The sequence below is a fragment of the Rhipicephalus sanguineus genome, chromosome 8 (genome assembly GCF_013339695.2).
Source record: "Rhipicephalus sanguineus isolate Rsan-2018 chromosome 8, BIME_Rsan_1.4, whole genome shotgun sequence".
Classification (NCBI taxonomy): Eukaryota; Metazoa; Arthropoda; class Arachnida; order Ixodida; family Ixodidae; genus Rhipicephalus; species Rhipicephalus sanguineus.
The window spans coordinates 47,376,428-47,392,217 of NC_051183.1; the positions used below are offsets into that span (position 1 = coordinate 47,376,428).

The 15,790-nt window shown below is 46.6% G+C and overlaps 2 protein-coding genes across 2 annotated transcripts in view; both read right to left on the reverse strand.

The window, feature by feature from the left end:
• Positions 1–817, reverse strand: part of LOC119401824 (uncharacterized) — a 39,689-nt gene extending 38,872 nt beyond the window's left edge. The window contains exon 1 of the mRNA XM_037668812.2: positions 693–817. Coding sequence (XP_037524740.1) covers positions 693–734 — 42 coding nt within the window. The 5' untranslated portion in view covers positions 735–817. The remainder of the gene's footprint in view (positions 1–692) is intronic.
• The window catches only part of LOC119401829 (fructose-2,6-bisphosphatase TIGAR), a 430,132-nt gene that overhangs the window by 5,069 nt on the left and 409,273 nt on the right, over positions 1–15,790 (reverse strand). The gene's annotated exons all lie outside the window — the stretch shown is intronic.

Genomic DNA, 15,790 nt, shown 5'->3' on the forward strand with positions numbered 1-15,790 from the left:
TTTACTGCACCATTTTACGTAAAACATATCCCACTTCCCCGCTAACGTAGCGTTTATGTATTTTAGCAATAAACGCATCAATATGATTCGATTTGTCTGTGTACGTTGCGGAATAAAGGGTGACCAGGTTAGCGAAGCAGTACTCAGACACTGCGTTCCTCATGCCAATCTCATTTTTTGTATTAATTGTAAATAATCCGACTTTACTAACTTAGAGGACCGATGCCGCATTATAAGATACCGCTCACCACGCAAATTTTCCTAAAAAGGCACATCCTGCTTCAGGCACATGGTGGGTGTAAACGACTTCGTTGTTTGAAGTAAAAACGCCCCTCATAAATGGAATGACGCGGTAAACCGCTTTCCAATCTCTTATAAACCATATTTAGAACTAACCGCTTGTAGAGTTTTCCTGCAGCCACGAATAATGTACGGCACGGGCGCAAACAAGATTTGAACTTTTTTGTTTAGACAACCGCATTCCATATTGCTACGCTTAGGGTTCACGAGCACAGTAAGGCATGTTAAAACCATTTTGTTGGTGCTCCTAAACATTCTGTGATGTTCAAAGGAAATGTGTTTGTCAGATCTAGCTTGCCAACCGCTACTCTAACCCTAGAAGCCTTTCTGAACCTCGTTAGCCAGTCGGAGGTCGTTACGCCTGAATGTACATCGCTATTGGGAGTACTTACTTGAAGAGCTTGTACGAGGAACAAGACCGCCAAGGAAAACATAGCCGTAGGCCTGTGCGTGTTTGCGTTGGATGAAATCTTGAACAATCAGCAGCGCCTCGCAGTCGTAAGCGCCCGTCTTCTCCGGGAGCTCTTGCCGACTAAAGATAGCGCAGGGCTCAAGCTGCTGACGAAGCTTACCTCACCAGTTTTTCATAGATAGGCAGGAGAGAGTAGTCTTTCACTTCTCCCAGTTTCAGTCACATGGACAGCCTTGGAACCTAGCATGAGATAAAGGTTCACGTAGAGGTGAATTCACATACTGCCACCGCAGCAAGCTACTGCATACACGTCTTTTCGGTACCCAAGGAGGGCGATAAAATCCATGAACTACTTTTTTCTGTCTGTAAATTTTGAGGTCTAAAAGCGAGCAGCGTGCATTACTTATTATGGTATCACTTTGAAAACGATCGACGACCTGCAGAAAGCCCACATTACGTGCATAAACGTGAAAACCCAAAGCACCATACGGTCGCATTACCCGTGCGCCCGCCGCATCTTTCCGCCACCCCAAGAAATTTCACTGAGCAGTGATGCGAACTTAGAACCCAGCGCCCAGGGAAGCCGCGAAAGTTCCGCACTAAAAAAAAGCTGTTTTTCTAGTTGAAGAAACATCACTCAGACTGAACTTTCACAAATACCTGTCTTTAGTATAACGTTCCAAATTCGTGCAAGCATGACGTTTCACTTCGATCGCATCACCAATGTGCTCCTGCCTGAACGTGAGGTATTTCACAGTTTTTTTTTTTCAAAATTTCCACCCTTTCTGCTTCGGTGCTACCCAGTCATCGATTTTAATACTTCATAGACACGTTCACTGGCGACTATCCTGCCATGTTAATTAGTTTGGTTGTGTCGGCAGTGTTTGTAAAATAAAAAATAAGAATAATCAAGTACAGTCCACTATTTCCGTATTGCTTCACCGCTAAGCAGATCGTGAGACGAAGTGACCGCCAATGGTTTGGTATAAGAAAACACCTTTCCTTTTATACCAACAGGCAACATTCAAATCAGTATAAAGGCACAGAAAAACTACTTTCTTGTTAAAATACTTTACGAGGGCGAACAGTGGACTGAAATGGTTCCCCTCATTCCTATATTTTTAGAATACATTCGGAAAGGGTCGGGAATCCCGTGAATCTTAAGCGCCTTTCGGCAATGACGGCTACAGTAGCGTTCAGATTATGCATTACCGCAGTTATTTCATTTGCATGCGTTTATGTGTCTTAAACTGCTGAGCTTTTGAAAAGCCAGCAATAACGGAAAAATGGCTAAGCCGCACACACCAGTCGTTAGCTATGAAAAGAACGCCCCACCCATCATTGTAGCTTAGCACGTAAGCTATCGCACTGCTCAGCTCGAGGGTGCGGTTTCGATTACCGGAGACGGCGGCCGCTTTTCGCTAGGGGATCATCAGCATTCTTAGATTCGGGTGCATGTTAGAAAACACCAGACGCTCTAAATTAATCCCAAATCCCGGACTGCGGCGTGCCTCATAATCATATCGTGGTTTTGACACTTAAAATCCCGGCAAGTGTCATTTTAAAGAAACGCCCCTCCGTGAAAGCAGAAGAAAGACAAAGAATAGTGACGGAAAAACTTTTTCAGTCGATTAAGCTGCTTCATTGTTGCGCGCATATATACGTACATGAATGCGTTTGTGATGGCCATCGGGATGTATAACCTCGACCGTCGCCATCACAGAAACAATGCTTTTACAAACAACTTGCTGTATTTCAAATGCTATTCACATAAAATAAAATCTAGTAACAACCCTTTCGTTCTTCACTATGCCAGCCGATATGATTTTCTGCGACCAGTTGATGACTATCCCGCAGCATACGTCAATGCAGGTCTGAGGTAGCGTCTTTCAGTTGTATGTCGACAAACAGTCAACTATTCAAGCATACTAAATGTGTACTTTCAATACATCATCAAATTTTAATGCTGCTTCAATTGTAGCTCAGTGATTATTCAACAGAACAGTCAAGAAGAATTCTCAATGCACAATGTACTTTAAATAACAAGTCCACTACTGTTCGAAAACTTCTCTGTCGATAAAATTGCAAAAATTCAGTGGCCAATAATGTTCCATAGGTATCAAGATTAAAATCAATGATTATTCAATGGACAGACAATTACTGTTCAATATTATATGTCACCATTGACCAATGGCTTTTCAATAATTTCTCAATAAGAATCTTTGTAAGGGATTACATATCCAGAAGCCGGGTGCACGATTGGCTTTGTTTCAGTAAAGAGCGCAATAAAAACAAGTTGAAGAGGGCGTTCTGTTCTCTGTATTCTTTGTTTTTATTGCACTTCCTATTGAAACTGAACTCATGCTGCAAATCTCCAGTCGTTGTGTGTGCCACTTCTGCCCCTTGTAGGGCGTCTTTCTGCCTGATTTTTGCCTCAGTGCAAATTACTTTCCTTGCTGCAATATCTGCAAGAAAACGCTCTTGATGATCCCCATTGCATTTGCAAAAAAAAAGAAAGTGTATTATACCATTGCCGAACAAACATTCATTGTACCCAGTTTGTGCACTCAAGTTTTTCCACCGTGAGCACATTTTTACACAAAATTACCGTAGGTTAAAGTAGAATTTCTAGCGAAACATTCGCCATCAAAGGGTAGATATTTGCACTTTGCTGTATATTGTATGTTCTGACAACACGACCTGTAGTATTGGCTCGGGCCTCTGTTGGGTCTGGTCTGCCGTCGGGCCGGGCATGGCCGGGCAGGCGAAATTTTTTCTCGGGTTTTGGCCGGGCCCGGGTCGCACATTGAATTTCCGGGCCGGGCTCGGGCGGGTAAACTTGAACGAGTTCCGGGCCCGGGAAGAAAATCACAGCCCGTGCAGTTCTCTACTGTATATTTGAGGGCCACATATGCTGTGCTTCATATTCCCCATAAAAGCAGTGCTGGGGCCAGGATTATCCCACTGTGGCAGGAGCCACTATAATAGGTCATGCGTCCTTGAAAGGACTAGCTAAAGGATAAGCTTTATAGCGTTTCAATGGGAGCCAACTGGGAGGGAGAACCACTCGAATTATGGAAATTTTTGCCTAGGTGTTTAGGTGTAATTTTCCATAAACATGCTGACGCCCTTTTTTCGTTTGGGCGTAATGTGCTTTTACACTTCACACCTTTTTTTAAAGACGACAGTCTTTCTTGGGGAACTTAAACGCAGAAATATTGGTCTGTTTGTCGGTGTGTCTGTCACCCGATTCAGCCACCCGGCCAAAGTTTAACCCTTTCCTTACCGCCCAGCCATCTTGAACTGGTACGGCCGTTCATACTTGAGAACACTGTCGATCAAAAAGTAAATATTACATATCGGAGGCGCAGCATCAATACGTAAGTATTAGGTGGTGTGTTTCTTTAATAGAAAATACGTAGATAACTAATTCTAAAGACCCTCATGTTTCTTAGACGGCGCTCAAAATGCTAGTGTTTCTTAGGCTGCGCTGAAAATGCGACGCTATGAGGCAGATGCGGAGATTCAACGTAGAGAAGGATTAGATTGGATTGGATCAAACTTTATTTGTGCCTGCAGTTGGGCGCTCGCGCGCCCCGACTAGGGCCTTCGCGGTTGCCCTTACTCGGCGCGGGTCTCCGGTCGCCGTTGCCGGCTCGCTGGGTTCCTTCCTTTCGAGCGCACCGAGGACCTGCTGGACAGCCCAGTGCTGTTGATCCGGGTTGTAGCTCTTCGCGGCTTCCTCGAGCCGCGACGGGATCGTTCTTGATCTCGCTTGCTCTGGGTGCTTGATGCAGTCCCACAAGATGTGCGTGTGATCCGCCGTCTCCCTCCGGCAGACCTTACACTTGTCGGTCGGGTATGTCTCGGGGTACATGCGATGCATCAGTCCCGGGTTCGGTAGCGATCCGGTATTGAGCTGTCTCAGTAGTACCGCCTCTGCTCGACTCATCAGGGGGTGCGGGAGTGGGAAAGTCCTGCGGGCCAGGCGGTAGGCGTTTGTGATGTCGTTGTACTACGTCATGCGGTCCTTGGCTCCGATCTACGTCGGATGGTCTTTCGCCGGGGCGCGGTTAGTTAGCACTCGCGCCGCTGCGTGTGCCGTCTCGTTGTGGTTGGCATTGCGTTCCGTCGCGTCCCCCGCGTGCGCCGGGAACCACTTAATTGTCACTTTTCTCTCTTGCAGTTTGGCAGCACGCAATACTCGTTCGGCCTCTCTACATACTTGGCCTTTGGCGGAGGTCTCGTGCAGTACGACCGGCACAAGTCTATCGTCTTTCGACGACATTTCCAGCGAAGCGCTCAGATACGCGGCCATTTTTTTTTTGGGTGCAATGCGGTCTTCCACCTAAGGCCCTTTTTCTCGTTTGGGTGCAGTGTGTTTTTACACCTGTCACCTTTTTTTATTAGGGCGTAATATGCTTTTACACCCAACAAAAATGTTCACACCCACTGGGTGAAAGTTTAAAATTACACCCATTGTATAGGTGTAGTCCTGCTTGGTAAACCAATTTTTTGGGGTGTATGGGTGTCAGGTATAGACACCAGATTACAGCCATACGGGTGTAATGTGGTTTACAGTGTATGTAGTGTTTATTGCTTTCTTGTAAACTCAGATGGCCTGCACCACAACTACAATTGACATTGCACCGATATTACAATTGGCGCTGCACCGACATTAAGCCGGCATAAGCTGTTTTTCAAAACCAGTTTGTAGACCTAGCATGGCTCTGTGGTATAATACCTGATTGCCAGGCAGAATGCTTAAGTTCGATACCTGCTGGGACCCTAATTTTTATTTTTTTTCCATTCGTCGGGTCAACGCTGTCGATGTCGTTTTTTCTTAACGCTCTCGCATTTAAATTACCAATGTCTCTTCGCGCCGTTCCTCAGTAGGTGTAAACTGTAAGTCACCTGTGACGAATACACGTACACCGCGGCCCGCGGTAAACAGGTATGTGCCACGCGTGTCTGGAGGAAAGGGTTTGAAGGCGTACCGGACAGGATTTTCACGTTATTCATGTTGTCGTATGACGGTTTATTGACAAAGTACTGACGACTTGTGCAGTCGAAATGGCGCCGGTCCAACAGGAACGCAGATCACGCGCACAGCAACAGCCGACCAAGCGTGGCTTCTTCCTCCTCTTCACTACAATTGCCCCCGGGAGAGAAGATGAGCCATCCTGGCGTCTTAAGGCGTAGGCAGCATCAAGGGGTCATAGTATGGCTTAAGTCTGCTGACATGAACCGTGTCACGACCACGATGTCTGAGGTCGTGGGGTGGTGTCAAGGGCTCAACTATGTAGTTGACAGGGGACGTGCGGCCTTTGATGCGGTAGGGGCCATCGTAGCGCGCAAGAAACTTGTTTGAAAGCCCAGGGCTGTGAGGTGGGATCCACCTTTTTTCGCGACCTTGAGCGGCGGTTGTAAGTTTACGAGCGAGCTGCCTGCAGTCCTCTGCGTATCGCGCCGCTTCAGACACCGGCGTGCATTCGGAAGCGTCGGGTCGGTATGGAAGCAATGTGTCCATGGTGCAAGAGGGCTCTCGTCCGTACAACAGGAAAAACTTCGAAAAGCCTGTAATAGCTTGTGAGGCAGTATTGTACGCGTAAGTGACAAATGGCAAGACAGCGTCCCAGTTACTGTGATCCTACGCGACGTACATAGTTATCATGTGACCGAGTGTGCGGTTGAACCTCTCCGTCAAGCCGTTCGTTTGCGGGTGGTAGGCTGTAGACTTGCGGTGAACGATGCTGCATTCAGCGAGAAGGGCTTGTATGACGTCGGAGAGGAATACGTGCCCTCTGTCGCTTAGCAGTTCTCGTGGTGCTCCATGTCGAAAGACGAAATCCCGCAGAATGAATGATGCAACCTCTCGAGCGCTGGCGGCTGGGAGTGCTGCAGTCTCGGCATAGCGTGTCAAATGATCGACGCCGACAATTATCCATCTGTTACCCAAGGAACTGCAGGGAAGTGGGCCGTATAGGTCTATGCCGAGGCGATCAAAGGGACGAGCAGGGCAGGGTAGCGGCTGTAACTCGCCGGAAGGGCGTTGGTGAACTTTACGCCGCTGGCACGCCATGCAAGCGCGAATATACTGGCAGACAAAGTGATACATTCCCCGCCAGTAGAAACGTTGCCTTAGCCGACTATACGTTTTCAGAACGCCGGCGTGACCATGATGAGGAGCAGCATGGAAGTAAGCGCAAATGTCAGACCGCATGTGCCGTGGTATCACGAGCAGCCATTTACGACCATCAGGCATGTAATTTCTCCGGTAAAAGATGTCGCGCACAGTAAAGTGGGCGGCTTGGCGACGAAGCGTTCTAGAAGCTGTGTCCGATGGGTCCTGCAAGAAGTTTAGGATAGTTGAAAGCAGGGGATCCTTTCGCTGTTCAACAGGCATATCCGTCACGTCGATGGTTGACATAGTTTCGAAGAGCGTTGGTGGGGAAGCTACATCCGAAGGTATCGGCGATCGAGATAGCGCATCGGCGTCAGAGTGTTTCCTGCCCGATCTGTAGACAACGCGAATGTCATAATCTTGTAAGCGAAGCGCCCATTGGCCGAGGCGACCTGGCGGATCTTTCAGGGAAAAAAGGCAGCAAAGGGCGTGGTGGTCGGTGAGAACGTCGAAAGCACGACCATATATGTATGGACGGAATTTGCCGAGATCCCAAATGATGGCCAAACACTCTTTCTTTGTCACAGAATAGTTCGCTTCGGCCTTTTTCAAAGTGCGGCTGGCATAGGCGACGACGTACTCGTCGTAGCCGTCTTTCCGCTGAGCTAGGACTGCGCCAAGTCCGATGCGGCTAGCGTCGGTATGGATCTCCGTAGGTGCTGTGAGGTCGTAATGTCGAAGGATAGGCGGTGAAGTGAGTAGGCGACGTAGTTGCTTGAAGGCGTCGTCGCACGAGGTTGACCAAGCGGACATACCGCTACTAGCCGTAAGCAAATTCGTCAGTGGTGCTATGATGGTTGCAAAATTACGTACAAAGCGCCGGAAATACGAGCAGAGGCCTACAAAGCTGCGGAGCGCCTTAAAGGGGTGGTGCCACCAAATTTGTGGCTTGCGCGTTCTTTGCTGTAAGCGTTTCCTATAGCTTCAGGAAGCATGATGCACGCGCCAAGATTCATGCATTCTCGCTAAACAATTTAATATCGCCTTTTGATGTGGACAACTTTCGGTTTCGGCTTCTGGGCGCCGAGGTTGTGCAGTGACGTAGAAGTGTAGGAGGCGTGGTCACATGACCACACAAGGCTGTGACGCACTTAGCCAGGAAGCGATCGAAACTGGGCGAGTGATGTAGCAACCGATGCTTTGCCGGTACTATAATGAACTAGAATATATTCTAGTTCACTACAGCCGGTACGTACGTTGCGGAAGTGGCGGAGGTCCGGTGGTCGCTCACGTTACTACAGCAGATTTGGTGTGACGTCACTACACCTTTCGTTGCCCATCCTACAGATCTACGTCAGTGTTGGCGCGCTAGCGATTGGTTTCGATTGGGAGAATGGGCATTTAGGTACACTTTGGAAGTGAATTAAAATATATTCTAAACGTTTGCTGTGTCCGACCCTTCGTGTGGAGTGTCCTTGCATACAGAGTGAACCCACAACAGGCTTGTTATAGCCTCGAAATTTGATGGCACCACCCCTTTAAGGGTTGTGGGCTTGGGAAACTCGGCGACGGTGCGAAGCTTGGCTCGGTCAGGAAGCACACCATCCTTCGATACAACGTGTCCCAATATTGTTAGCTTGCGGGCGGCGAAACGGCACTTTTTGATGTTGAGCTGGAGGCCGGCAGTGGTGAGGCAGGTCAGTATCTCACGCAAGCGAACAAGGTGCGTCGGAAAATCTGATGAAAACACGACGATGTCGTTAAGATAACACATACATGTTTTCCACTTGTAGTTACGAAGGATGGTGTCCATCATGCGCTCGAAAGTAGCGGGCGCATTGCAGAGCCCAAAAGGCATTACGGTAAATTCGTATAAGCTATCGGGCGTCACGAAAGCCGTCTTCTCGCAGTCACCTTCAGCCATCGGCACTTGCCAATAGCCAGAGTGAAGATCTAAAGAAGAGTAGTACTCCGCTCCTTGCAAGCAGTCGAGAGGTACTGGGATCGATACCCAGCACCTCCACCAGATGTCGTATGACGGTTTATTGACAAAGTACTGACGACTTGTGCAGTCGAAGTAGCGCCGGTCCAACAGGAACGCAGATCACGCGCACAGCAACAGCCGACCGAGCGTGGCTTCTTCCTCCTCTTCACTACAATGTCATTACCCGACAGTAATATTCGTCAAATCATCTTAACCCCTCATGCCACTTTTTGGTCTACCCCAACTTAAGGAGGACATTATGAGAGCACCCAGATGTAGGCGGCTAGAATGATAGGTATGTAGATACGTGGAGAGAAACGCTCGAAGTGCCAAAGGTTCGCAAAGAAATGCTTCGCATGTAGTAAGAAACAGAAGCAGTGGCAATTTTTCGCTGAGAAAACCGATAAATATGCAGTGCGCGGCAACTGCTAAATGGCGTTGAAACTTACACGAATTTAGACCGAAGAAAATAAACAACAAACAACATTGAGCCGTCGGGACGGCACATCAGAAGTTGCCCTAGGCACGCTGAAGTCATAAGTTGTAAAGAATTTGTTTTTTTTTAACTGCTCTGATAGCGTCCGCTCAACAACAGTTGTTCTTGTACTCACATATCCTCCAATTCTGAGGCCTGAAGTTCATAGCCCGGTGCCAAAACGCGCTCGTAGCGAAAGAAAAATCATGAGTACAGACACACACGCAGACGCTCATACATGCAGAAGGAGCGTCGCAATCGCCGCGAACCCGCGCGATCGCTGGCTTGAGCGTTCTTTGCGTTACACACTATTTGGTTATACAGGCGGTCTACGCTAACAAGATATCCCACACAGTTTGCACTCAGCGACTGACTGTCTTTCACCCAAACAGTGGGTTCAGGGGTCACCATAGCGTTGACCGCGTGAAGCGGGCGCTTCGTTTTCTGCAAAGAGACAGCGAGTGCAAACTATCTTGTGCTTTCTGTTCGTCGAAAATTATTATTTTGACAGTAAAGGACATATTTCGTTTCGAAAGTACTTACGGAAATGGCCCGCGGGGCATCCGCGAGGTGTTTTCTGTAGAGCGCTGACAGCGCAATCTATGGAGATCGCGCCGGCGGTATCCTGTCTAGCATGCAATCAAGGCGCGTCCGAGAGAGAGCGACCCGTAACTCCTCGCCCCCAATAGCTTGCTAAAGACAAAAAGAGAAATCTCCAACCAGAAGGTTTATTTTAACAAACCTGACGTTTCAAAGCCTGACCGGCTTCTTCTTCAGGGGTGAGATGGCCCGAGGTGCACGGCGCTTATATGCGCTTTCTTGCCGACAGTTGCCGCAAGCCTTGACAACAGAGGGGGGGCAAGGTCCCCGTGGTGCGGTTGATGTTTTCCGCTGTATTCTGTATGTGCCACGACTCAAGGAGAACCCGCCGGCGCCAACAGCTTTCCTGTTCCAGGATCACCGCATCGTCAGGACTAATGCGGTGGTCACATTTTTCGCAGTGTTCCGCTACTGCACTCCTTTCGCTGTTCAGCTGACGCAGATCGTTCTTATGCTGCCGCATCCTTTCGCGGAAGTTCTTTGTTTCCCCGACGTACGCGGCAAGCAGTCTGAACACGAGATCCTATACAGGACGCCCTGCGCTTTTTCCGCAGGCGCGCGATCTTTGGGAAGGGGGAAAAAACGGCCGATGGTGGTGGTTGGCTTGTGTGCCACGCCGACCCTCGCCTTTCCCAGAATGCGCGCTAATGTTTCGCTGGTTCCCGCGATGTAGGGAATCGGCACACGGCGTCGCTGGCTCTCTACCCCCACCGCCCTTGTTCCTGCGCAGGGCCTTGCGAATGAACGCCTTTGTATATGTGCATAAAAGTGTATAGTATTACGCTAGGTGTGCTGCCTCCGCTGGTCGGCGACGACGGTGGTAGCTGTGCGGTCACGCACGTTTTGCTAGCGCCAACACAAGCGATAACCGCTGCTTCTGCTTATCGCTGTCATGAACCGGCACGAGGGAAGCATATCGTTTGTACGCGGAACTTGCGCGAGCGCTGCAATATAGGCGCGCCTAGCGCGCAAGCGGACGTGTCACGTGGTATTTTTTTTTTTTTTTCGCGAGCATCCGCAGTAAGCCTGAGAACAGTTATATTTAACAGATATAAAGTTAGAAACTGTCTATTTGGACATTTTGCAAACAGATCTACAATTTTTCACCATAGAATTTCTGGCTAGTTTCGTTCCTTGAAAGATAATTAATTATACATGCCTAATTAGTCAATTAGGCGCAATACAGAAAATAGTGTGACTTACTCCAGACGATAATAAGCAACATGCATTTGGTTGCATCGTCATGAAGTGCATCGGCATACTTTTTAACCCTGGCCAAAGATAGCTGGGGCACCCTACATACATCAGGCAAGGGGTGAAACCCTACGTAAACTGACAAAAATAATAACGGCGGTTCTTGGTACAGCACTGAATGGCGCAAGCACATTGGACGGGTACAGAGGCACAGCTGGTAAGTGATTCTTCGTCGACAATTCCTTCCAGCAGATTTGTAATTCTCTGGAACACCGCTGTGTATGAGAATAGCTATAACCGATTTTCTGTGTTCAAATATATATATATATATATATATTTATATTTATATGTATATATATATATATATGGGGATATCTACGCCTAGTCACTTTCATTTATTACTCGGCCGTACCACATTTATTCCGTAGCTGAAACATTTGAAGCGGTTCCGCAGAACTTTCCAAATTCTACGTTCGGCTATTAGCATAGGTCGGCAAGAACATTGACGCTCACCCCAGACTCGCTCAAGAAGCATATTGCGATAGCAATTATATGGACACTCCCGGCTGACTTTTGCGGTCACCGTCACGTCCCGGTTATATATATATATATATATATATATATATATATATATATATATATATATATATATATATCTTTACATGAATTAAAGCCACAAAGAAAAACAAATCAGAATAGAAAATTTCCGAAGCGCCCCACCGGGATTCGAACCTGCAAAACCTCGCTCCTCAGCGCGCCACCTTAGACAACTCGGCCACACGCCATTTTTTTCTTTCATAATATTTGTTGAAATAAATATTAGAATGCACATCAAAATGCAAAAATAAAATGACACAAAAGTGCAATCACATAAAGACATAAGCGCTCAAGCGTTACTAAGGAAACACTCGACGGCTGACAGAGTGCAGTAGAACTGCGAGAGTTCTTCACGTCGTCTTATACAGGAAAGGTGGTGAGGCCGAGCACCTCACAAAGAAGGGGTACCATTCCGGTCTAATGTCTAGGTCATCATGAATGTGCTTTAGCTGAATAGTCATGCAAATAAAGTGTATGCTTGAATAAAAGGTGGGTTCTGCGTTACGGTCCTGCATACGTGTCTTCCATAAGCTGTGCATACCCATGAGGAAAAACATATACAGCACTTCACCGAGCAATGTTGGCAAAAATAACGTGTGGTATGAGAATTATTCACAAATATTTTCATCAGTGTTCACCGGAAGACATGCCAAAATAGCATCTTTGCAGCTAACAAAGCGATGCTCTGTTTCCGGCACATCGCATAGCCAGCAATTAACAGATAAAACAAAAACACCTTTTCTATTTAACCATGTGTTTACCGGAAGTGTTTCAGAGTGGATTTTATACGAGAATGTTTTTGAATTAGGAGGAACATACATTTTGCGCACTCGCTTCAGCACATCGTGGCCTAGAAGATCGGAGTACAATGAATGGTGCAACGGAGGCGGAAAGAGCATAGCTAACGAATCCCTATATAGTGGCTTGCGCGATACTGTGTACCGGTATTCTATGGAAAAGCGAGCTTTAAAGAACCGAATTGCGAAGTGAACTTTTTTCATAAAGCCCCACAAACATGTGTATTCAGAGAAATTTGAAAAAACAACTAAGTGAGGTAAGCAATCAACAAACGTAACCTGCGAGAATGAACAAATTACAGGATGGGATTGTCACGGAAAAATAAAAATCGTGGAACGGTTTGCCAAACTGTTTGCCATAGACAAAGATGTACTAATGCCAATCCACCCACACTAACTAGCCTAAATATGTTGTGACGACGCATGCGCTCAAAAGTCGCTGACCATATGAAACTTTCGAACATCCGATGAAAACGTTGTGCATAAATACTTACACCATGGATATGTTGCAATACGTAGTGAAGCTTTGTTGCAAGAAAAGTATTGCAAGCTTCAGCTCTTACAAATATTGAAAGGCCATGGGGAACATATCTCTGGGCCTGTCATTCAAGTTCAGGGGCGCGCTCCTTCCAGTAATGCGCACTGAATATATACGTGTCTAGCACAGGCCCGTAGCCAGATATTTTTTTTCGGGGGTGGGGGGGGGCACTTTCTGAAAGGCTTGAGTACTTGGGAAAAACGCCTATTTTCGTTGTTTATTTTCGGTAAGATACCATGTATCATAAAAATTTCGGGGGGGGGGGGGGGAGGGGGGCTGGTACACTGAGGTACTTTGGTGGAACTGGTGTCGAATTAATTCCTGCGAACTGAATCGGCGTACTACCCCACGTGTCAAATCATAGCTATAAATTCTTAGAGATATTTAAACGTTCTTGTGATTGAATTCGAAATTTTCTTATTCTAGATACCAGATTTCCTGCGCTATGTTTGTTTGTGCAAAAGAGTGCAACATCGTTTGCATAAGCTAATACTTTTTCTTCATTGCCTAATATACTAAAGCCACGGACTCAACTGAAATGTATTTTGCTTAAGCACAGAGGCTCTAGACAAACGGCAAACAGAAATGGTGACATCGGACATACCTATACTTTTCAGAAAAGCGAATAGAAACAGGTTTCGAGAGTTGACCAATAACAATCAGGTGAGTCGAACATTCATTATAATAAAGTCTAACGCCTTCAAGCACAATTTTGCGAACGTTGGCATGTTCAAGAAGAGAAAAAAGGAACGAATGACTAACACGATCAAAGCTTTCTGCAAGGTCTGCCTGTATCAATGCAAGCTGTTTTTGATAACCATAGCAGTACTGAAGAACTGCACGAGTGACGTTTATATTGTTTTGTATAGATAGGCCCCTAATTGCACATGTCTGATGAGACCCAATGAAAATAGACGTCGCAAATTGCAAGCTACTGGATGATACTTTCGCGAAAATTTTGTAGTCTACGTTTGACAGCGATATTTGTATCGTTTGGTAACTGGCTATTCCTCCATGGCGAGAAATAGCCAGTTACCAAAAGGATGGTCAAGTGGCAATAATGGTGCGACTGGTGAGACAACTAGAACCGAGGAAGCGACTAGCGTCACGCATGTTGTCGACTAAAGATGTGTGCGACACTACTGTACCAGAGAATGAATACGTGGTTCTTCAAAATGGGGAACTACCCACGTAGTCAATACAACGTCGAAAGGTATTCCAACCATGGCTGACATCGGAACTATACCCGCACTGAAAGGATTTCTGGAGGACATGGCTGCAGCCTTAATTTGAGATTCGGGTTGCAACACGGTAGCGGTACGAGAAAGTCTTGTCCCAGAAGGGAAGTTTAGGGGAACTACAAGTGCCGTTTTCCTACTCGCCGTAACATTATCGTTACAAATAACTAGGGCTGTGCGAATACCGCATAGCAGCTGTGAAGTCGAATAGTGACTAGAATATTGTATACAAAAAATTTCATTTTGACAGGCCTCCATTTTTAAAAGCTTTCATGTGAAATCTATTTCTGTTGTGGAATGCGGACGCGGGTGTCGTAATTTGGTTTGTTTAATTGTTCGATTGCTCGTCCTTCGATATCGGGGGTTTTTCAGGGGCACAGTTAAGTAACTTACTCGACTATGTGCTTGTTTGAGCTGCCGAACTAGACGGTCATAGCAGAAACAGATTACAAATATCAGTTTTCTTTGAGTGTCAACGAACGATGGTGCTGCGAAGGCTACTTTTATCATCGACTCGCGAAGGCCGCTATTCCCAGAGCTACAATTCAATTCATTTTCGAGTATGCGAGTATTCGGGCACCCCTACAAAAACTGCTCTTGTGAACTCGTTGGCGTCTATTTTTTTTTACTTTCTGAAGACATCGTCTTCACTTCCTTTCGTGTATGCTAGCTGGCTAACTTTTCAGGTTTTGCTAGTAGTGAGGTTACCTAACAGCCGAGCTGTAGTTTCCGAAATCCTAAGGAGCCCCATGGAAGCGTTTCAGCTGCCGAACGTAAGCAGCACGGCCGAATTCCGAAGCGCAAGCGTTAAGGTGTAGATAACTCAATATGCATATCCGAACACACAACAAATCGCTTATCGCTACTCTCATACGAAACGCCGGTCCTGAGCCGTCAAAACCTGCTGGAGCGTGTCGCCGACAAAGAACCACTTACCTGTTGTGCTTCCGTGCCCGCATCTTATGCTAATAATAGTAAAAATATCTGGCGTTTAACGTCCCAAAACACGATATGATTATGAGAGACGCCGTAGTGGAGGCCTCCGAAAATTTCGACCACCAGGGGTTCTTTAACGTGCACCTACATCTAAGTAAACGGGCTCAAACATTTTCGCCTCCATCGAAAATGCAGCCGCCGTGGCCGGGATTCAACCCCGCGACCGTCGGGTCAGCAGTGAAGCGCCATAACCACTAGACCATTGTGGCGGGGTGATGCTCATATGACGGCGATGTTTGGTAGATAGATAGATAGATAGATAGATAGATAGATAGATAGATAGATAGATAGATAGATAGATAGATAGATAGATAGATAGATAGATAGATAGATAGATAGATGGATGGATGGATGGATGGATGGATGGATGGATGGATGGATGGATGGATGGATGGATGGATGGATGGATGGATAGATAGATAGATAGATAGATAGATAGATAGATAGATAGATAGATAGATAGATAGATAGATAGATAGATAGATAGATAGATAGATAGATAGATAGATAGATAGATAGATAGATAGATAGATAG